Below are 24,839 nucleotides of genomic sequence, written 5' to 3' on the forward strand. Positions count from 1 at the left end.
ATGCCTTCCAGAGGTATAGAATTAGACTATTTAGAAATAGCGTATCTTCACACTGATGAGCTCATTTGCTGTTGTAGGTAACGGAGACACATCAGCAGAAACCAGAGACTTTTGCGTATCCAGTTAAAAGCTCCGTACAGGGGCTTTAACATGGTTTTTCCACATAAAAAGTGACTAAAAGCTCATGTATTATTACTTCTTCACTGAGAATTCTGTATCAGGTCTTATGTCGCGCCCACTACCGCTGCTTGTTCCAGGTTGGCAGGTCATAGAGGAGGAAGTATAACTTTGGTTTAACATGAGAGACTCATGTTGGAGCCTTAGTCAGACCAAGACTCAGATGAGGAGTCTGCTGAGACCAGAATCGGAGACTAGCGGGCGGATCAGAACAAGCAGTGCCTGACACACTGTTGGCGCAGTTGTGCTAATGCTAACTCTTACCCTCTGTACTGACAAACTTTAGAGTGTATTTAGCCCCACCCACCCCTAACCCCATAATTGTTTCCTCAGTTGTCTAACATGTCAGTTTGCATGAGACTGCAGGTCCAGGGTGAAAACAATTACTCTTGGTGTTGGCTGCTTATATCACTCATGGTGTGTCTGATATCATATAAGATTGGAGATAAATGACACCAGTATTGTATCATTTACAACAACCAGCCCTGTTATCCATGCCCACCAAGACCACCCACACAGTACCACCCAGTTATCCCCTCCATTTACATTTTGCAATCGTGCACGCTGGTAAAATATGCTGACTCCTCACAGTCCAGTACAGTCTATAGTCTGTATATAGCTCAGTGTATGGCCTAGATGTTCTGTATCTGCATTTTTAATGAATGCAGTTGGCGTGCAGATTAAATACAAGGGAAATGTGGACAAAATGAGGCCCCAAGGGGGGAATAGCAGGCCATGGAAATCAGTAGAGTTTGCATGTGTGAGATCGTCTTTGTCAGCAGAGCGGAGAATAATAATTCCCTGTGCAGCGCGAGAGCCTGCAGCTAATCAAGTATCAGACGTTCACATATGACCCGCAGGATCACCTCTCTCTCCTGGCTCCAGCGACAGGGGTGGTGCCTTTCACTACAACTCATTACAAGCTGCTCCGGCGCTACTGCAAGAGTCAGCACAGTCTCATGGCTGGTAGGATCTCAGACAGAAACTTTTCAATGAGCGCGATTAATTCAGATATGTAGATGATTATGAATGAGGTGATGTAAGCCAGTGGTGATGCAACACGAGTGCAAGACGAGAGCGACAGGAGTGAAGTGAGTCTGAGCACTGAGCTGTGAGGAGGCGGGTGGGGGGTGGGGGTCAGTGATGTGTTGCTGTCAGTAAGAGTCCTAAAGGCAGAACCATGTTTCATCTCCATCCAGCCAACTGACTGACTGACATTACCATCGCTGATGTGCTCGTCCTTGTCAGCGTTATTAAGCAGCAATTAGACTGACTGAGTCACTTTTGAAGTAGTTAATAATTTAATTTGTAAAATAATCATGCCGCTGGGGGTGATTTAGATTCAACTCACACAACATTTCAAATTCATTTCTGACAGTGATTACACTACAGGACATAGACTTTTATTTTAGTGATACTGCTGATGGTGTCCTCTACTGTAGAATCGTCTTTGTTTGTATTTTTTATAATTATTCTAATCCTCTGTTATTTATCTTACCACTGGAATATAAAGACGTGGTGACAAACTGCTCAAAGTGTAGAATAATTAAGTACAAATTAAAAATCTTCTGATCTCTAGCTGCTAAATATCAATTTTATCTGTGTTAATTATCAGCTTATTCTCAATTATTAGCTGCGCAGGTTCAACCCTTCTGGTAATGAAAACACGGGTGTGGTTAAAACAAAGTTTACATTTTAATGGGTTTTAATCAATGATACATGTTTAAAAGGGTGATTTTTTTCTGTTTATTGTATGTTTTGCTTTATTGTTTCCAAGTGTTCAAATTCAACAGTTGCAGGTCAGTACCTGAGGTTGTTTAATTAACAGTAGCAAAGCTACATCTGAACGGAAGTATGAACTTCAGGTTCGCTATGATTGGTCAACACTTTTTCAAAAGTTAAAAAATGTATTCACTGCCTGCTCGTGTGGCATGCAATGCACAGCATTTATATTACATTTTTACATTTACATATAGACAGATTTTTTTAAACATGCTGGTGTGGATGTGAATTTTTTTTTTTTTTTAAATGGAGGAGGAAAAAACTCAACTTCAAAGACGTCCATGGAAACAAAAACTTCTTCCTCATCCTTCTGCCAGACTCAGTGGGACATGGCTACTGGAAAACAATCTTCCCAGCTGAGAGAGATTAGCAGAGAAAGCGATGGTCGCACAGAGCAATAAAACTCGCAGCAGGCCCAGTTCATGTGGTGGAAAAAAAAAAAAAACAACATCCCCAGAGCCCAGGCCTCTCATGCTCCAAAGCTGCTAAGCTAATTAGCCCCGGTCCCAATCTAATCTGTGGATGGCTGTGAGCTGCTTCTCATGTCTTTCAGCCTGAGGTAATGGACAATAATTAGCACCATTGATTTCCTACAGTGTAGAGGAGGAGGAGGGGGTGGGGGCTGGCTGTTAATAGTCCTGATGTGAGCGGACACACGAGAGTGATGGACAGAAAAAATCTACCACAAATAACACTATTAAAATGAATGAGTGAGTCACCACGCAGGCAGAGTGTTAGACTGAGAGACTGCGATGGGGAGAAGATGGAGGGAGGCATCATCGGATGAAAAGAGAGACGATGGAAGAAGCTGCTGTGAGATTTCTCAACAAACAAATAACAGAAAAGAAACAGCAAACACTGGTTCTCTCTTAAAATGAAGTGAGAAGAGGGAGAGACTGAGTTTGGAGATGGAGCCGAGATAAACCTATACTGTAGCACTGCACCTTCGGAAAAATTCAGCATGTGGAAGGCAATGAAATAAAGGTTGTAATTTAACAACCCTGCAACATCAGTCATAATCCAGGTTTAAGAGACACTTGATCGACAACAAAAAACACAAAAAGTGAAGAGTTCCTTCCATAAATCCAACACCACCACCCCTCTGTCAGCTTCCCTGATGTTCCCGTTTCAGAGTCATGTTGTTAGTATTTATTTCTCCTGGTGACAGACAGAGGCAGAAATGACTGAAGCTGCGTTGCTGCTGTCTTGTCAGAGTCTGGCAGTCTGAATAAACAAACTGCCATGTCAGTGACATTTTCAGAAACAAAGATAAAGGGTCAGGTCAGCGACGGTTCAGTCATATCATGATGAATATCTTCATGTTCTGTGCCGACAGTGCAGATTTGGTTTCAGCGATGGTAGGAACAGTTTGCAAACAGCAGTATTATTAAGTCTTACTGTCATGCAGACGCTGTGGTGAATCTTTTTTGCTTATGCATCTGAAATAGCAGATGGCGTCTTGAATCTTCTGGAAATCTCCAGATCACTCACTTTAATACTGAACCACATGGGGTGTTTTTTGTTCATCTTGGGCTTTACAGCTTCAGTTAAACCCATTGAGCTTGTAACTGAGAGCCGCAGACAGACACGGTAAGTCAAAAAGTGATATGATGGACTAACATGCTGTTTTTCTTAATCTCTGTTTCCAATTGAACAATGTCGGCATGAGTGACTTGTGTCAAATTTCAGCTTTCTGCTTGGATCAGTGCACATTTAATTATGGCTCCTATCATGTGTTTGATTCAAGATTCAACGACTTTATTTGTCCCCAATGGGGCAATTCATTTGCAGGAGTGGGGGAGCATAAAAACAATATACAAACATAAAACACTGACGTAAACAATGGACGGATCACAAATGTTGACAGTCAAAGGCAATACATAATTGATAAAATTGAACCCACTGTGCTGTTACTAGACCAAGATGGCCAAAGTGCTATAAGATTAAAGTGCGCTGTGCAATAATCTACCTCCTCCTCTTAGAGTTGAGGAGGGAGACGGCAGTTGGGATAAAGGATCGTTTATATCTGTTGGTTTTGATGGTGGAAGTCTGAAAAGGGAACCAGAAGGAAGAAGCTCAAATTGTTGGTATAGTACAACCTGTTGTTGTACATATCCTGCAGGGTTTCCTGGTCTGTGCCAATTATTTTTCTGCAGACGTTGACCGCTCTGAATTGGACCTCGAAGTTTGAACCTGCTTGTGAAGCAGTGTTACCTGCAGCAGAGGGAGGTCAGAGGAGATGATCCATAGTGACCTTTAATTCAGCTTCACCAAGCAAAACTGCATATGAACACTTCGATATTTGTTTACGTACAGTAATGTAAGCAACATCATTATCACAATATTGATTAATGCTATCATGAATTTTCCTCATGTCGTGCAAGACGAGAACCAATGGGCTTGAAGCCGAGAGCCACAGGCAGGCACACTGACCTGCAGCAGGGAGAATACTGTATGTCCCACCTTTTGCTGTGATACCTAATTTTTTGTGTGACCCAAATCACAACATCAAGTGTGCATAGGTGAATGGAGGCTGCTAAGAATCCAGTTGGTTCCTGGAGTGCCATGAAACTGGAGCAGCAGCTCTGATTTATGACACGCACCAACACTCCAACTCCCACAAGTGGCCAAAAGCCATTAATGAAGCTGGCTACATGTGAGCCGCACCAGGACATGAAATGAGTTCAGCACACAGCTCAAGGCTGTTTACTCTATGGCCGCTTCCCCATTCAATTCATTAGCATGAGGTACATTATGAGACAAACATGAAAGACACGTAATCAAGTCCACAACTGGAATGTATATGCATGTCAGAGTGAGAGTGTTGCTGTGAACTGAACGCTGTCAAGTAAAATGTACTGTATATTGGTATTATTCATCACAGTCCATGTGTTCATAAAAATGCTGAAAACTACGAGTCTTTCTGCCTTTCCTTCCTGAGAGAAAGAAAAAGAAAAATACAGAGGCAGTGGAATTGGTGGCATGGGCAGATGATGTTGTGGGTGGATGGATGGAAGAAGAGAGTGTGAGGAATGAATGAAATGATGAATGGACCTCATAGGGCATGGCAGAAATGCTGCGCTAACTATGCTAAGCTACTTCACGATCCCCTGTCCGAGTGAGTTAGTCGCCATTGTTGTGATTGTCCTGACAGGTCGGGTTAAGCCCAAACACACAAACTTCATCATCATCATGAGGACCTAAAGTACACGTAAGATCAAAAAATAAACGCCTAACACCTGCAAAATGTCCATTAACCCTGAGAGGCAAAAGGACATGATAGCTCAAGTTTAACTGTTCACAGCACAGAGGTGAGGACCATCGGTCTGTGACCCAATGCTGTCCAACTGAATCAGTGTCTCAGAGGAGAAGCTGCTTCAGCAGGTTTTCAGCATCCACAGCCACAAACATCACAACAACCTGGATTTAAATGGTGGTGGATGGGGGGTTTTTTTCTACAGTTTCTGCTGAGAAGGAAACACTTGTTTTAAAGTAAGACAGCTCCCTGTGTTACTGCAACTGGCTCCAAACGTTTGTCAGACTCTGATCAATACACTGCTGATCAGTTTGACATGTGTTTACATCTTCAGCATCCGACACTTGGAAAAGATTCTGCTGCTGCTGCTGCTGCTGATGGATCATGTTGTTGTATCCAGTGTGTATCTCACGGCATTTATTTAAAAAATGGGATTTTGTAAGTTTTGGTTATATTATGACGATTTTCACTAGAGCCAGATTGTTGGGATTTTTGGAGCTGATTTTGGAGCTGATGCCAATACTGATATCAGGGAGTAAAACATTCTGATAAGTGATTAATCAGCCAATATTCCTCATCATTACATTATTAAAACTCGCTTCTTCCTAACAAAAAACAACAATGATTGATTCAATCCAATACAGAACTATAGAACCTGCAGCAACACAAAACAAACCAGCTGGAAATAATTATAAACAGCGTGAGACTGAAGCATGTCGCCAGATAAAGCCAATTGAAGTTGAAACAACTCAAGTGTGAGATTCTTTGCACAGCACATGATCTTTGCTGGTGTTCCTCTGTAATAACCGTGTCCACTGTCCTTGTGCATTTGCATATCTCCTTGCAGAGTCAGCAGGATGCTATAAAAGCACAGTTTTTAAGGATGAGCACCGTTTATATATCATCAACATAATGCTGATGGATTCTATACTCACTGGTCATATGTACAGTACGACCATTATGTGTGGACACTAATGGGAGCAATAAGGTGCAGGAGAAACTAAAGAAGTATTCATGTTGGAATTCGATCATGGGAGAGAGGTGAGGGGTGATTAGACCAGAAAACTGATGTTCACCATGCTTTTATCATTCAGATTCCACAAACGCATGCAGCTGTTTAGCTTAGCTTAGCTACAAGACTGGAAAATCGGAACAAAAAAGCGTAAAGACAAAGAGAATGTGTATTGGTTTAACATGTACTAACATGTTCTTCACAGAGCCAGAGTTAGCTGTGGTGAGGTGACTAGCTGCTGGTACCAAGCTGAACACTGAGCTCTCAAAGAGAAGCAGAAGGAGAAGATGCAACTCTGAATATTTAATTATAGAGACAAGGCCTTTCTGAAGATGATAGATGACCTTAAGTGAAACTTCACTTTAAGAGAAGTACAGTGAAACAGAACAGCACAAATTTACATATGAGAAAAACACAACGTGGGCTGAAGAAGCCATTCTCTGGCAGAGGAGGACAGACACTCTTCCAGCTTCAGTGTCAGAGTTTACTGAGAAGCTGCAGGATTATCTGCTCATTATGAAGCCTCACTGATCTGCACCAGGGCCCAGGTCCCAGAGCAACGTCCCCAGAAGATGTACAAGGACAGCTACATTTACCTGCTGCAGTCATCCTCACCTGTACATGTTCAATAAGCTATGAAAAAACACTTTTGCTATCAAGATAAAGATCCAGAGTTTGCATTTTGGAGCCCGTCCAACCCTGCTGTGGAGGACAGTGGACACTAATGCTTTTATTCATTTCAACAATTATATTACTGATTACACTGAAGCCATTATTGGGAGAGGAGCCTTCCTGTGGTGTCCCATCGCTGGACTGACCCCCGACCCTGAACACTCCAAATGCCATCCATCCCAAACCACTTACTAAAGTTACTGCGGGACAGAGTCAGAGAGGAGCCTCGCAAAGTCTTCATCACTGACCACAACATGTATCACATTGTGCTGCTCAAACACGTCAGTGAGTTCAACATCCAGCCCATAATAAAAACCTAGAAAAAAAACCTCAGTATACTATGGTTACTGATGGAAAACCCATACAAGACGTGAATCAAGACCAGCAAATCTCAAGTCAAGTATCAAGTCTAGATAAACAAGTCCTGAATCAAGACCAACAATTCAAGAATAACATTTCTTGCACCATTAATTGGCCGTTAATCAAACTTGTTAAATTTGACTAATCAGCTGATCTTCATTTAACTGTGGATGGTGGATGATTTTACAGTCATGACTGTAAAGACTAGTGACAGGAGAGGGCGTGCACCAGCATGAAGCTCGCAGCAGCATATTATCACTCATCTCCTGAGCCGTCTGACGAAAGACAAAGATGAGAGTCTGTTAGTGACAGAAACATGGAGAGAGGGAGGGAGAGAGAGAGAGAGAGAGAGAGAGAGAGAGAGAGAGAGAGAGAGAGAGAGAGAGAGAGAGAGAGAGGCCAGGAAGTGGAGGAGAGGTGAGACAAGAGGAAGGAAGGAAGCTGGGTTTAACTTTACACCTCATGTGTCTGAACTCGCTGGATTAATTAGACCTCACAACACTCTCAAAGTTACACAGATTGGATGTCTCACCTGCCACTGCATTTATTTTACTGCTCTAAAAATCCAGGTGCACTGAAGGGAAATATGAACTTTGGGATTATAACTTTGGCAGTGCGGTTATAAACCAACAGAGTTTTTCTGCAAACTTTTTTCTGACATGTTTGACTGCTGGACCAACAAGTCAAAAACGGTTTCCCCTGGTTTTCATGCTAAGCTAAAGGGACCACGCTGTCCACGCTGCAGGTTTTGCATCTCTATGCAGGACTTGGCTGAATCTCAGCTGTTTTAAAAATAAATTTTCCAACAATACGATATCACCCAAGATGGTTTCACTGGAATTTGTTCATGCTGAACTGGACTTTGGGACATCCCCCCATTGCCCTTTGCTGGCTGGCTCTGACCGCTCTACAAACAACTCTTTGTAATTGGTTGTGTGGGGATAAGGAGATGGGGACTTTGTGTGAAACCTCCAGGCTGTGGTGAGTAAGCCAACTAGCTGCTGGCTGTAGTTTCATATATTTCCCGAAAATGTTGAACTATTGCTTAAAATCTAAGATAACCATTTCTCTCCCTTTCATATCTAAGCCTGTGTTATTAGACTGCCCTCAGAATAATCTCTCTGAGTTTCAACCTGCGACGATACACATCAACTGAATCCATGTGTCTGGGTGTTTTGTAGACAAAAGCATCACACGGAAATGAATCAGATGCGAGAGACACATGAATCAGACCGATCCTCCTCCTCTCTTTAGACCTGAGCTGTGTGTTTTGACTGCCTGATAATTTGTTGTGAACCAGCAGCTCAGCATATCGGCTGTGGAGATAACAGCTGAAGTGAACTCACTCTGTGTCACAGCAGAAAGATTTCATTGCCTCGTTGCTCACGATGGAAATGTTGACTGCAGCTGCATATTTGTGAAGTATTTTACAAGAGCAGTCAAATCACACAACGCCACGCTGCCCTCACAGCGCTCCCTCACCATGGCTTCAGCTCATTCAAACCTCTTGGGTATGGGGTTCATGGTGGCATCCACATGGTAAATGGTGTCTGGTTACATCATCGGCACAAACTGCCACAACCTGCAGCATCACGACCTCTTTCCTAAGAGCCGATAGGTGACGCATCCAACCCTCCTACACAACCACAGGGAGCAGATGCATAAAAGTCTGATTTACAAAAAGCGGTGAGAAACAGATGCATCATTTCCCTCAGATTTCTACAGCTGTGTGAGCATCTGCGTCTGTTGTATAGATCTTATTTCAGTCATTATGGAATACAGGAGTATTGCATATCAAATGTGCGGTACCCCAGTGGCTCAATAAGATTGAGTGAAGGTTTGATTCTGGCCCAGGCCCTTTGCTGCAGGTCGGCAGAAATGCCAAAGTTTCTTAACGTGACTGTGTTGAGCTTTTGTTCTCTGTGTAAAAGTTACCTGAAAGGCAGCTGAGCTCTGTCACCTGACAGCTTTGTTTCTGAGCTGGGTGACTGAGGTATTAATGAGTTTTAAAGCCGAGTTATCATCTAATGATCCAAGTATCTGCTGTCCTCGGGTCTCTTCTCCCCCTGTGTGTTTACTTATGGATTTGAACTGCTCTGTGCCAGCGAGGATGTACAGTACTCGCACACAACATCCAACCTATCCTACTATTATAACAGCACAATCCAGCAGAGTATACTCAATGTTATATAAATCCATTTCCCAGTGCTGGAAGATGCTGTTGATAAAACACAGGCTGCGACCGGTCACACTCATTAATCTGTGACTCCACTGGGACGTCCAGGATGAGCCCAACTGAAGACGCTTTCAAAGAAGATAAGGGGCAGAATCATAAAACGCTGAGCCACACACACATGAACAAGCAGGAACCAGAAGAGACAATCAATCAATTTCCTGCTGCAGAACGACGGGTGAATACTAAAAGATGTGTCAGCTAATGATTCGTGATAACAGGAGCGGAGCAACTGATGGAGTCAACAAACAGGCCGACCAACAGCAGATTAACTGTAACTGTAAGCACAACAAACACTTGATAAAATGCTGCCAGTACCAGGAATCCTGTTGAGAGGGTCAAGAGGGGGAAAATATTGTGTGATAAATATTGAATGTGCACACAGATGCACCCCCCTCCCCACTCACGGCACAGCTGCTGCCATGAACCTGGATTTATCTTCATCCTGTCAGACAATATCCTGATTATGAAATAATGATTTTATCTGCAGCTCAGCAGCCAAGAGATTGAGCAGTGATAGATTTGATCCTGGTTCAATGAGAAATGCAGAGGAGCACAACTATATGCTCAATTACAGTATTTACATTGACTCATTTGGCAGACGCTTTTATCCAAGGGGAAACTACAACGTTTGGAAGCAGTAGGACACTCGGTTTGGCTTGAGTACTAAGACCTACATTTATCAATATGTGAAATCAGATTTAAAATAACACACGCACATAAAGTGATGTATGAGGTCATTATGGAAGAACCAATAACTGCGGTTCTGAGTATGGCTGCAACAGAGTCCCATCTTTAAAATGTCCAGCTTTACAGCAGAAAAAACATGTTTATAGTCTGGTAGAAAAACAGATTTACTTTCTTCAGCTAATTTCCTCTTTTTTGACGACTGCACAGTTCACTTGTTTCATTAAAGCAGAATTAAGCAGAATGTTTGTGTTAATATAAGTCTTAAATAGTTCTATCTTCCGACAGCAATCACTTCTATAGAGTGTTTGGTCTGAAACACGGGTCTGTCAGTCACTCTGCTCTGCTGTAAGCCGAGGAGAAAACTTTCCTTGTATCCTACAACCTTTATCCAATGAGGAGAGAGAACGGCATAAAGGGGCGGTCCTCTCTGTGTGTGCAGCCAAGGGATGCGCGTGCATGTGGTGACGTAGGGACGAGGGCGGGGACTGCTGACAGGAAGTTAGCCAAAACGATCGCTTACTTCTGCTTCAAGTTGTGACTGTTTTGAGTGACAAGTGGGTGAGCCAATGTTCGCCATGCAGACAGCATGCATTGAGATCTCGCCTCCACACACGCCCCTTCCTCAGGATGATGCAGCCAGCAGATGTTTGTTCCACAGAACGAGATGAGCCGGAGCCAAGGGTCGGTCGCTGCTTTTCTTTGGCACCAGCCGCAGCTTTTATCGTCTGCTAATTGAATTTCCTCCACGCTGCAGCCCATCAACACCCCGTGATTTGCCCCACTGTGGGCTCGCGTGTGTGTGTGTGTGTGTTAGAGAGTGAGGAAAATTTTGACTTGAGATCTGAGGGTGTCACTTTTAGTAAGATCTGGTTTCATCAGTGATTTAAAAACCAGCACAATTAAGATACAGCCCACAGCGGGCCATACTGACGGTGATAATTACATGATTTTAAAAAAATCTCACAACTATGTGGATCCATAATTCATATGAAAAGTTTGTCATTGATGCATAATTGCAACAAAAAAAAGAGAATAAAAACACGAGGGAACAGTGATGGAGAAGAAATCTGGGAATAACAAGGATATAAAAACCTGATATGTGAGTGTGAGTTACACTGCATGGTTGATGAGTTGGTTCTGTGGAAATGAACAATACTGAGTTTGCATTAACTGGGGTAAAGGGAAAACTAGAAATAAAGACCTGGCTCGAACTGTGCCTGAGGTAAATAAGGGCTCCAGCCATTGTCTGAGGATTTACTGAGTGTGTGAGTCTCCCTATAGAAACAAGGAGGGAATCCAGAACGTCTCCTCTGCCTCTGAAGCAGTGAAATGAGGGTAAAATGTTATTCTACAGAGATTAAAACTCCTCTGTGTTTGGATGAAACCCAATTATCCAGTTAACCACGGAGACAAACACCCTTCAGCCACATCAGGACACTTTAATCCACATAATGCAGCACATACACACTGACTGTAAAGTACGGGTGGCCTGAAGGGACACTTTCCCTTAACACAGTTTAACGCAGCTGATTTCTCCCCTCCACCAATTCATGCTGATCCCAGAACCGTCCGTGGATCCTCGACCGTGTCGTTTGGCTTGAGCATTATTGAGAGGTAATGAGTTTGGATTTGCCTTCGCAGCCGTGTCACTGGAGGAGCGGCTATGTTAATTAAAGCTCAATCAAATGTTGATGAAAAGCCCAGAGCAGCGGCTCCGTGACAGTCACGGATGACGCACAGGACCAGAGATGTGTTTCTCTAATTAGAACATTTTCAGAGCGACTGCTGAGTCCTCACACATCTGCACAGAGACCCTCATTTCTGCAGAGCAGAACATGCAGAGAATCTGGGTCTAGAAACCAAAACCCAATGGCATACACTTTGTTTTTGTTTGTTTGAATATTAAATGTGGGGTAATCATTTTACAGTGCATGTGCACAGCTGTACACCGAGGGAAAAACTATTTGATTCACATGGAAGTCTCAATTCTAAGCTTTTGTTTCCACATATTGATTGACAAACTGTTAATATTCCTGTGTTTTTTGTTTTGTTTTTCATAAGGCACAATCCTCTGGTGCAATAATTCAATTTAAAAAGAGAGAGAAAAAAACATACTACACAGTTGTAGAGTTATGACAACCCTGACAACCCTCTGTTCCCTTATGACTGCATGTGCAACAGAAAATTGTTTAACTCTGAAACTGTTTTACTCAGAAACAGCCTGGTCAGGACTTCTGAACTGTTGTCTGAACTCTTTGTAGGTCGCTAGAGTAAAAGTTGTTTTATTTTGAAGACTCTGTGCACAAACCAGACAGTGAACACAACACAGACTGTTCAGAGATTATCTTCAAAGAGGAAGGTGAAATATTATGTAACACACTGAACACCATTGTTCAGGGACCAGCTTCAGCAGAGTTGAGCTGTGCTGAATGGCGGTGCAAACAGAACGGGCCGCCGACAACACACACACACACACACACACGGACTCTTTCTCTGTCTGTGTTTTGTTTTCTATTCATTAATGTTGTGATTCACAGGACTAAAGGCACAAGGAAACTGTTCTGCACACATCAAAAAGCAGTCAGAGTGAAGCTGGTGCCATTGTATAACTAGAAAAGGTCCAGTTGACTACCAGACAGGCTCAGGTGCATTATGGGTAAGAAAGAGCCAGCTCAGACTCACCCCTGTCTCTCTCCGTCCACCAGGATTCGTACCAGGATCCCTGTAACAGCAACTAGGATGGGGTAGTGGTCGACACTTTCCAGACCTGGAACACAAACACATTAGTTTTACTATTGACTCAGAAAGATTAATCTCACTGCACTGATGACAGCAGTGGTCTCACTGCAGCTATTGCCATCTGTAAATACGCTATTACTGTCAGTCCTTTCAAAGTCAGACTATCTTGAAATGCTGTAATGTGAGGAATAATATATAAACTTGTTAACTGGATTGATTTTTGGAAGGACTGAACTCTCTCTTAAGTCTATTAGAGGGAAATCCAGGGTATCTTTACAAAATGTCAAACTTCTATTACAGTTTCCTATGTTCAGATCATTTTACTTTAAAAAGAGTTTTGCTGGCTGTTTCATAGCTTTTTTTTACCAAGTTTTACCAAGTTTCAGGACTATATGTTAGGCTAAGCTTGCTGTCTCCCAACGTTTCAAGTCTATATTCTACGCTAAACTACATAGCTATTTCCACTCTTTATGCTGAGCTAAGATAGCTCTTTCCTGCTGTTTCAGCTAAACTATGCTAGTCGCTTCAGGGGGGGTTTTCTGAGCTAACAGGCCATTTCCTTCTGTTTCAAGTCAATACATTAAGATCCACTAGTTGTTTTTTTCATGCTGCTCAAGGTAAAATGACTCAGCTAAAAACCTTCAGACATGAGGTGTTATCCTACACATCTCTGACAAACATAGTCACAGTATAAATGATCATGTCCTTGTCAGAGACATGGAACACAAGATACTTCAGGATATTTCCACCTCTTAATCCTCACTCCATCATCTTCACCGCCAGACTACATGACAAATCGAACAGTTATTAATCTCTCCCCCTACTCAGAGTCTCTCTCAGTTCCCTGCTGCTGACAGAAATTACTTTTTCACATGCTCCAATAAACCCCGGCCTCCCAAATAGAGCTGGAGCAGCTGAACTTCAGAGGAGTTATTACTGTCCTGTTAGCCCACCTACAGAGTAGGTTGCTGCTCCACAAATGGATTCACATGTTAAGACAATGTATTTTTTTTATATCTTCACATAAATATATGCATATGTGTTATATGTATCGGTATATAGTGTGTATATACTATATATGTATATATAAAAAATTATCAATAATATATATCAATAATTTACTAAAACAATTGATATGTAGCTCTTAACTCAGATGACATTTTGTGGCAATAGATTCAGAATATCCCACTAATTATAAACATAATTAGTTAATTATTAACATAATTAGTTAATTAGTTAATTATTAACATAATTAGTTAATTCCAATTAATTAGCAATTGTAGTCTGTGCTGAACTGAGCATACAAAAATGTGGAGTTAAACAAAAAAAAAAAAAAAAAACTTAATACTTGAAATGTTAATGAAATGAAAGTGTTAATGGCCTTACAAAACTGTAACTTCGTGTGTGTGTGTGTGTGTGTGTGTGTGTGTGTGTGTGTGTGTGTGTGTGTGTGTGTGTGTGTGTGTGTGTGTGTGTGTGTGTGTGTGTGTGTGTGTGTGTGTGTGTGTGTGTGTGTGTGTGTACCTGGTAGTCTTAAGTTGACGACACGATCAAACAGGTTCTTCTCCGCTGTGACTCTGTTTAACACCTGATTCAACAACTGAGGAGGAAGACGCATCAAATATTAATATGTTTGTTACAAAGGTAACGCTCTCTCTCTTCTCTCTCTCTCTCACATACTTTTCCAACATGGCCTAGAGTAACCCCGCCAGTGAACCCTGAACCCACTCCACCCATCACATGTATGCGTCTCCTGGTTTTGGATCACCTGAGCCAGTCGTCTGAGGAGCAGCTCCGCAGAGGGGCGGGTCCAGTCCAGGAAGATCTCAGGCACCAGAGTGACCGTCATCTCCAGCACACGCAGCAGGCTGACGGACAGGTCGAAGCAGGTCGCACACACCTTGAAGATATTCATCCAACACACTAAGTGAATCGGGGAGAAGCAAGGGGAACATGCACCGACATGTACACACCGATCGGCTGTTGATAGCTTTACTGTAAGAAAAGGGATTTTTGTGTTTGTTTACCTTTAGCTGACGAGTGTCTACGAAGTTTCTCTCTGGACGCTCTGCAGCCTGCTGGATCTGACAGAGAGACAGGGGGAGGAGGAACATCATTACAGCCAGCACATGTCATCACTGAAGTAAATTGACTGTGACATGCAGTTTAAAGTTAAAACAACCTGATCTCTGTCCACATATGACGTCATCAACACAGCTTTCCAACTTTTCCAACTTTAATAGTCATGATTGGTGACCAACAACAAGTCTAATTGTTTCTAACTCCATCATCAGGTTTAACTTGCCCAATACCTTGGCTTAGCTTGTTAGCATGCTAACATTTCACGTCATCCAGTGGCAGTGTCATAAGAGCTGCAGGTGTCATGTCATAAACCAAAGTATTGGACAAGTTAAACCTGATGATGGAGTTAGAGGAAAAGCCGGAGGATCAGCAGAATCATTATTACAGTTCATTTGCACCACATTTCAACAGAAGTCAAGTGGCCACAGATGTTTCAGTCGGTACCAAAGTGGAGGAGTGTCGCACAGACACATTAACGTCCCATTAAAACATAAACAGCAAAGATAAGCTAATGCTAAACTCAGACTTCCTCTCTGAGCAGTTTACGCGTGAAGAGAAACCCATTGCGTCTGTGAGGGAACAACAATAAGGCTGCTGCGCTGTAAATAACAGATAATCTCACAGGAATATGATCAATTAGAAAACAGTGCTGAGAGGTTGGATGATTCACATGAGTCTCAGTGAGGATTTATCTGAAAGCCAAAATAATCGTATTAGAGGGAAACAAAGAGCACTTCTTACACTGCTTTCACAAATGGGCTTGATCCTGGATCTTACTCTGATACCAGCCAGTCAGGTTGACTTAAAAGGACCATCCCACTGGATTCAGTCCAGCCAGGACATTCCTGCCAAACGTCTCCTTGTGTGTGGATGTGTTGGTGTCAGTTACTAACGCTGGTTTCATCTCATTTTAGTGTGATTTCAAAACAAACTCAATGAGAAACTTTCTAACTTTTTCAAATAAAATCTACTTTAAACCAAACCATCATCAAAATGACAGCATGGTTGTGTATTCAGGTGCTGAGCTCATGCAAAAAATTTAATATATGACATATATGTCCCTCTATCAAGAGTGGTGTTGCTATAAGTTACCTATCAAACATAAACATCCTCTGGATAAATGAAGATATAAGTTTAGATACTTTGAGAATATCTATGTTATGATTCTTCATATGGTATAAGATGTTACAACCATATATGTGAACAATATATTAAATAAAACATGCATTTATTGTATGTATGGAAGTTTGTTAAAATAGCAGACATGTAAAAATTATATAACTGACACTGTAAATTTCCACATTAATTTTTACCTATTCTGGGAAACTGGTCTCACACTCACACACAGAACCAACTATTTACACTGATCAGGCATAACATTATGACCACCTGCCTAATATTGTGTTGGTCCCTTTTGCTGCCAAATGAGCAACAAACTGCGATGCACTGTGTGTTCCGACACCTTTTTATCAGAAGCAGCATGAACTTCTTCACCAGTTTGAGCAACAGTAGCTCGTCTGTTGAATCGGATCACACGGGCCAGCCGCCCCCACTCCCCACGTGTATCAATGAGCCTTGGCCACCGTGACCCTGTGGTCGTTCACCACTGTTCCTTCCTTGGACCGCTCACTGATTACTGCAGAGCGGGAACACCACACAAGAGCTGCAGGTTTTGAGATGCTCCCCTGCCCCAGTCGTCCAGCCATCACACCAACCAACAGGTGCCATTGAACTGTTATTCAGTGTTATTCACCTCAACTCTCAGTGGTCATAAATGTTGTGCCTGATCGGTGTTTGTACCATGTGTCTACATTATAAACAAACAAAGGCCAACAGAAACATGTATATTTTTATGGGTTAGATACATACTGTATGTGTAAACATATAACACTTCACCATGAGGTTTCTGTCTTACCTCCTGGATCATGCCAATGAACTCAGAGAAGGCCCAGTTCAGCTGGTTCAGGACACTGTTGAGGAACGAGGCGGCCATGTCTTTGTCCATACTCAGCAGCTGCGCCATGTGTCTCTGAAGCAGCAGCGAAGGACACGGCTCTAAACCAACCAGAGGAGAGGAAACAGGTCAGCACAGAGCAGAGGCTTTTATTTGAACAGCATGTCCATCATTCCTCAGAGGAGCAGAAGGTCTGGTTTTACCCTCACACCAAAAGACGGACTGGGCTCTGGGTTCAAAGTCTAATCAGAGGTGAGGACGCAGGAGGGGACGAAGCAGGTGAAGGCAGACAGAGGAGCAGACTTAAAGTGGACTTATAACTGAGGAGAGAATCGCTCCTGGCCGGCTGCTAAAACAAGGTGAATGGGAAGTCAGAAGAAAACTAGAGAGATGAGACGGTTCAGAGGAGAGATGAGATGGGAGCAGGCAGGAAGGACAGGGTAGATGGAAACAGAAGAAGTGATCACATCTCATCCTCCTCCTCAAATCAACACATCAGCTCTGAAGCATCAAAGACCTGAAAGACACACAGAGGTCAGACTGCTGTAGGCAGGAGGACATGGCCGAACACTACAGTCTCTACCCTGCTCTGCACTTTTTTTATCTACCCACTGGTTTCTAACACTTCTATTAAACAGTGTTGATTCTTCTGACGCACTGCACCTGTTCCACTGTTACACAGGGGACTCGTTTCAATTTAATGTATCAATTATTCAGGAAGAGGAACATGGAAGTAACTGCAACTGTTAAAAGAAGTGAGAGGTGTTTCATTAAGTTGGTCTTTATTAAGGTTCATCGACTAAGAGGAAACCCAAAAGTTTGAAAAAGTAGTCAAATACTTAAATCGCTCCAACATACAGGTACAGTGACATAGTAAAAGTATGTCATTTTGCAGTAAAGCGTCTCCAGTGACTGACTTGATCGTGTCTGACGTCAGCAGATCCTGAGTCACTGATGCTGCTGCTGTTAACTGCTGTTTAACCACGTCATATACAGGTAGATAGTAAGTTTGTCCCATTCCCAACTCAGAAGTCGTGACCTTCTACAATGTAAAAAACACCATATTCTGACTGTGTTCCATCGTTCATGTGACAGGCACCAACTCCACCGCCATGTAACATTCAGAGCAGTAAAATCCTGCACTTTACAGAGTAGATGTTTACTATTATATCATACAGTACAAGTTATTTTTCAGTGTGGTTTTCACCTTAGTAGGTAAAATCAGAGATAAAGAGATGACACAGTCACCTCTGTCTGTCATCATGTCTTCCTCTTTAAACAGACTCTGCCCTGCTCCTAATAAGAAGCCCCCTCATTATGTCACCTTGGCTTGTTTACACTGAACCAAACAGGCAGAACAATAAAGCCCCCCTCCATCTATGTTTGTACCTTTAACACAGAGCATCAGTGTGGAATAAAGGCAGAGCATTCCTGCCCTGACCAGGCTGTGTAGAAGGGGATGGGTGTTGTTAAAGTGCATGTCTGTATGCGTCATTCCACCACCTCACCATAATAACTCATTACTCTTTACTCATTACTGACTGGAACCAGAGGGAGGGGGATATGGATGAGAGCTACACGGCCACGGCACACAAAACAAAACAATCACAATGTCTGCTGATAATGGGAAGTCACATAATCACATCCACCGCACTGAATTTCTCCTGGGAAAAAGTTTGGGTTTCACTGCAGCGTCTATTTCATCAGACCGAGCAGCTTCAGGTGGGAGCATGCACTCGAACAACAATCACAAAAAGGTCACAGCAGAAATTAATATAACTGAATCGACAGTGGGAGTGGTGGAATAAAGAACTTACTTTGGAAACTAGCAATGGACAGATCTCCTGAAAGGCATGCAGATGAGAAGGCACATATATCAAAGTCAATTATCATGCAGGAGAGAAGAAGATGAAGATGATGATGATGCAGGGAAAAAAAAGAAACAGGAGCTTCGATGCAAAGAGGATAATGACAAAGCAAAAACATGGTTAACACCACATTCAATTATTAAAGGAACATGACAACAAGCTGAGTGGAAGAGGTGAGTGGGGGGGATTGTCCATATTACCACTGGGGTTACAACACACACTGTATTAATAATGTATTCATGTATCTGTGAAGAAAAAGGTCAAACTGAAGACAACATTCATTCGTATTTGTATGTTCAGACTGTGATGATGCAGCTGTGCAGCGTGATGTTCGATGCAGGATCATGTTGTTGGTTTCATGTTTCCATGTGTCAACTCAATAACTAATGAGCTGTAGTCACTGAATGAACCTGACAGACATACACAGCCATACCTGCTGTGATTAGAAAACACCTGGCAGTGATGGAAGTTAGTGTTGTGTGCGTGTGCGTGTGTGCGTGCGTGCATCTCCATCTCCCTCCTGCTTCCTAAAATAAACTGCTGGTCTCCGTCAGTACAAAAAGCGTCCATGACACCTTCACTGATTCACATCTTGAGAAGAAACGTTGTTTGCCTTCACGTCATTTGAAACCATTTCATGTTAGCTGACACACATGCACGCGCACACACACACACACACACACACACACACATCGATGATTAAAGCCGTAAATCAAACAGTGATGTAGTAAAAATAAAGCTGCTGTCGACTTGCAGTCGTGGCCTCAATTTATTTATGGAAATTCATGAGGGAAAATCAGGACATTGATCTGAACCAGGAACACTCTAAAAAAAATTAACACAGTTTTTTTTTTTTTCCAAAGACAAACAACAAGAGAGATGCGGATGAACAGAAAGAAAAAAACATGAGGGGCAAAACAAAGAAACAAAGAGCATGAGAGAGTGAGAGGGAGAGAACACACTGAAGATTATTGATTCAATCGTTTCATCTTAATTCTACAGAACGAGTGGAAAAGCTCCAGAATCACAAGAGGCACAGGCCAGAGACACTGAGACAAAGGCTGAGAAAGACCGACTGAGAGACAGCCGAGCCTCCCTGCTGTCCACAAAGAGAACAACAGAGAGAGAGAGAGAGAGAGAGAGAGAGGAGGGAGAAAAATAGAAAGACAGTGACAGACTGAGAGAGAAGAGACAGAAACAAACACCTACTCTGAAGACTGGGCAGGTTGGCGTCCTCAGGTTTCGTCTTGAGGAGGTGAGGCAGGCGAGTGTATCTGTAGCCAAAGCCACAGCCCTGAAACACAGAGTACACTGCTCAGGCATCTGTAACAGTGATACACATCAACACTGGTAGATCCTGGACCATGGTGTCACTGTGTGTGTCGTTTTATTTCACATAGACAGGTTTGAACAGTTTAACAGTGTCAAAGCAGGGGTACAGTTCACCAGTTAACCCTGTATGTTGCCTCAAAGCAATGATGTTCTAGGTACAACCCATGGCCCTTGAGTCTGCCTGTTCTCCCTGTATTCACATGGGACAACGCGCACATTTGCGACTCTTTAAGTGCACGTATGTGTGGAAAACCTGTGATAGACTGGTGGCCTGTCCTGGTGAACCCCGCCCTCGCCCTATGTCAGCTGGGATTGTCTCCAGCGCCCCTGCATGGATAAGCGCTGTAGCTAATGGATGAGTAAATGGAAAACTGTCTGTTGTGGGATTTGACAGCTGTCTGTGCTACTGGTTTGTGCATTCAGTGTGTGTGTGTGTGTGTGTGTGTGTGTGTGTGTGTGTGTGTGTGTGTGTGTGTGTGTGTGTGTGTGTGCTCACCCTCCAGAGTCTGACCAGGATCCAGTTGGTCTGAGCCCAGGGTCTCTGCTCATAGGGAGCCAGGAGATTCCTCATCATGGCAACGCGTCTGAAATCACAGCAGAGAGCAGAGCTCAGGGAACATGAACACGGGAACATGTGACACATGGTTTGTTGGCTTCAAGACGGCTTCGAAACTGACCAACAGGAAAATAACAAGTTTTTCCTCTTTATATCATTTTCACCACCAATGACGACTTTTCCGAACCATTTTGTTTTATTAGCTTTTTACTTATTTCTTAATTTTCTTTTCTTTCACACACACTGGAGATCATAACCCAATGGGACAGAAAACACTTTGAGTGGAGAAAAAGCAAGAGTAAAAACTTTGGACTAAATCCAATGACAAAGTGTAAGAATATTGGGCAAAGAAGCGAAAGGTGTGAGTTAAGCACATGAGATTGGTGATGTTATGAGAGGGACTGGCAGCCTTAAAAGGGAACATCTGTTTATTTCTGAAACATCTGGTCTCACATGTCTCATCAACACAGATTCTAATTACATTAACTGTGTTTGTGAAGTGAGCTTGAGACGACCAGGAGGCCGATAAAGCCGAACCATCTGTCTGACTGCCTGGGTGTGTTTCAGGTGGATGTGATACAGGTGGACTCATTAGTTTTAGTGGAGATCCTGATTGTTTTCATTCATGAGAAAACACTTAGCTTAAGAAAAGGCCAAAAGGTTTCATTATTAAAAACTTGTTGGTTTTGTTGAGAGAGCCAGTTTTTCTTTAATAAACTTCACTTTTCTCACATGGGCCTCGATCTGAGGTTGATGATGATGCAGATGTTGTGGAGGCAGCATCATTATAACACCATTGATTCTCTGAAATCCCAGCACTGAACTGTGCTGGCTGAGCTCTCCATCACTCTCAGAGTAATGAGCTGCTGTCATAGTAAATCAGGAGTTAAACACATGCAGAAAGAGGCTGTAAATTCATTGAGAAGCCTTGGTGCACATTTGCGTTTTCTGACTAAATCTGTTCATTCGTGATTCCAAGTTCTTGAACCAGCAGCTGATCTAAAACCTTTGACACTGACCTGAAATAACTAGCATCAGTGGTTTTCATTTGGAAAGAAGAAAAGCAAATAAAAGCACTCACTGTTCCTCGGGGATCCTCTCCACTGCCCTGAGGGATTGTGGGTAGCAGACGTAGCTGGCCAGGGCCTGCATCAGAGAGTCTTTGATATCTGAGAGGAAGAGAAATACACAACACTCAGAGTCAGACCCATTCAACACTTTTTGACTGTAAGACTGAAACCATCATATACAGGACAGATCCCAGTGATGCATTCAAATATGCTCGGATAGATAAATAATGATAACATAAATACACCATTGGTAGCAGTAATGCTTCTGGTCACGATCACACTAAAACCAATACCTGTGGTTCATACTCGTCTACAGCTCAAAGTGCTGGTCTGTAACAGGCACCAACTAATCTACATGCAGGCCATGTGAAACTTTTAGCTTTTAGTTTATTAAGTGTGAGACTGATATCGCAAAGTCATCAACAATGCATAACAAAGATGACTGATATCGACAGATGACTGGCTGATCTCACTTACAGATGATCAGTATAAATATCAGTGGCTCAAAAACCCAAACAATAAAAATGACAATGAAAAGTTTTGAGGGTTTTTTGGTAGCAGACATTTCAAATGACCCTAAACCTAGGTGGCACAAGAGAAACATAGTTATAACTGGAGGAGGGGGACAGATCCTGCTTAAAAACACTGAACAGTGACCAGCAGCTTGTTTCCACCTGTGGTTTTAGTGAACACAGCACTAATGCTGACGAGGTAGATGCAATATTAGATTTATATCACACTATAAACATGTGTACTACTACGCTCTTTCAATTTAATAATGCATTCTTTCTCTCTCTCTCTCTCTCTCATATATATATATATATATATATTATACTATCTACTGTAATACATATCTTATTTCATCATAGCTTAGAAAAAAATTTAACTGAGGGGAGAGAGAGGAGTGAGGTGATTTAATGTGATCGTTATCTGCATGTGCATATACTGTATACGTATACAGTGTGTGTGTGTGTGTGTGTGTCACCTGTTCCAACTATGCGTGGATCTGCAAAGTGCTTAGCAAGGATAGCAGCTAGTTGAGTCAATGTTTCTTCGTAGCCTGAAGGGATGAAAGAAAAAAGTGTTGACACATGTGGAAGAAGTTCTGCTTACGGAGAGAAAACACGTTCATCACTCTGATCTTCAGCTGACAGCGAAAATCAGCTTCAACCTGGACCCCACTTGAGCGCACACTGAAGAGCTGACACAACACACTGTCTGTGACACACGGGCGATGATGAAGTGGACTTGTCGGTGTGTATGTGCATGTGTGTGTGTGTGTGTGTGTTCATGAATCTGTGACAGCTGCTGTAAAGTGCTGCTCTGCTGCTGTTGTTGTTGTTTTCATTTCCTGGTTCAGACATTGCTGTGAGTTTTGTCTCTGATGTGTAACTGACGTTAGCCCTGTGTCTAATTAGTGCCAACATGGAGCCTCAGTTATCAGTTAATTATGAACCCCAGTTAGTCAGTCTGTAAATGTTCTAACTGTACTAAATATGCGTTGATTTAATCACAGGATGTAGTTTATGACCAGGAATGTATGTTTCCATAGCAATCTACAATATGCCAGATGGATTAATTGTTCCAGTGGTTCCTATGATGATTCTATTTACATTAACTTCCTGTTTTCCTTCATACAGATGTGTTTCCTTTTGCTTATGACAGACACAAACAACATGACCTGTGTTCTTTACCTGGCAGTTCCTCCATGCTGTTTGCGGGGCTGAAGTAGTTCTTGAGGGCGCTGTATGCATTCATGGCGACATTGAGGTAGAACTCGGGAGCGAAGGCGAACAAGGAGCCGGTGTTGTCGGCGTGTTCGATGGTGCGAATGCAAACGCACAGCAGCCAGTACACATCCAACATCTTCTCCTGCATGGACGGACCACACACAGATGGAGGGGAGTGAGACAAATCGCTGGACACATTACAGATGACAAGGACCAACGAGCCAAACACCAAAAGAATTGCACAGGCAGAGCCGGATCACCTTGGAGTAGATGGTGGCGTTGATCCAGGCCAGTCTCCTGCTGAGGTGGTTCAGCTTCTCTGCAAACACCTTCTGGCTTTTCTGGAGCTCGTCCAGGATGTCGTCTCTCTGCAGGAAGGAAACAACAAGCAGGAAGACGTTTACTCAGCCTGTCACAGATTACTGTCAGGGTGCAATTTTCCAGTTTAACAGGGTTTATAGTAGGGCTGGGACGATATGCTTTTCTCCCGATTCGATTCTTCTACGATTTTTTGGATGCCGATTCGTTTTAAATTGCGATTCTACGATATTGCCGATTTTCTCGATTTTTAGTCTACATTTTTAACACCAGTGAAACAGTTGAATGATTATGATTGTCTACAGACTATTCCAGGAACCATATTTCCCCAAAAAATACACATCACATGTAAGTCAGTTTTTAAGATTTATTCAGCAGCAATATATTTCTCTCTTTTCAAAAGCCTGTACTGCATAAAAGAGGCAAAAATAAAAGAGTATAGAAAAAACAGTCTTCTGAAACCTTTCTGACAAACTGAGAACTGCTACATTTTAACATTTATCTGCACATATACTGTAGGAGCCTATAAATTAACTTACTCCATTATAAAGTGAACTTAAACCCTTTTCAAAACCTGGACTCTCTGTATGTAAAAAAGGTGAACAAATGCACATTGCAAAATATACAGTATATATTAAAAAAATCTGTTTAAAGGGACAACGAGGAGTTTTGAAAAAGCGAAGCGTTTGCACACTACATTTATGAGCCTCCGCACGCACCGTAAAATTCTTTGACCGGTGCAAGACGGACTCATGTTTTCATTCATCAATAATTAAAGTCAGAGGTTCAAAGAGGTTCACATACCGTTGTAGTTCCGACCATAAACGGCAATTCGGCTGCGTTATTCTCATGACTCGCTGCGAAACCGAAAGTAAGGAAACGCTGGTCGGCTCAACCAGCATTTCCACCACCACTAATAATAACAAAATAACGATAGAGACAAAACGATATATTTATCGAAAATGGGCCCATTAACAAGTGTGGGTAGCGTAGATTCATCCACATTAA

General features: G+C 42.5%; 1 protein-coding gene across 2 annotated transcripts in view; it reads right to left on the bottom strand.

Annotated features, from left to right (window-relative positions):
- The window catches only part of rnf123 (ring finger protein 123), a 139,606-nt gene that overhangs the window by 81,405 nt on the left and 33,362 nt on the right, over positions 1–24,839 (bottom strand). For both annotated transcript variants that reach the window (XM_083972021.1, XM_083972022.1), the window contains exons 26-36: positions 23,774–23,881; positions 23,478–23,655; positions 22,769–22,843; positions 21,795–21,882; positions 20,654–20,741; positions 20,035–20,119; positions 16,919–17,058; positions 14,949–15,005; positions 14,690–14,821; positions 14,446–14,521; positions 12,865–12,949 (exon numbers count right to left, since the gene is read on the bottom strand). In XM_083972021.1, coding sequence (XP_083828147.1) covers positions 12,865–12,949; positions 14,446–14,521; positions 14,690–14,821; positions 14,949–15,005; positions 16,919–17,058; positions 20,035–20,119; positions 20,654–20,741; positions 21,795–21,882; positions 22,769–22,843; positions 23,478–23,655; positions 23,774–23,881 — 1,112 coding nt within the window. The remainder of the gene's footprint in view (positions 1–12,864; positions 12,950–14,445; positions 14,522–14,689; positions 14,822–14,948; positions 15,006–16,918; positions 17,059–20,034; positions 20,120–20,653; positions 20,742–21,794; positions 21,883–22,768; positions 22,844–23,477; positions 23,656–23,773; positions 23,882–24,839) is intronic.

Source organism: Trachurus trachurus, assembly GCF_905171665.1.
Source record: "Trachurus trachurus genome assembly, chromosome: 5".
NCBI classification, from domain to species: domain Eukaryota; kingdom Metazoa; phylum Chordata; class Actinopteri; order Carangiformes; family Carangidae; genus Trachurus; species Trachurus trachurus.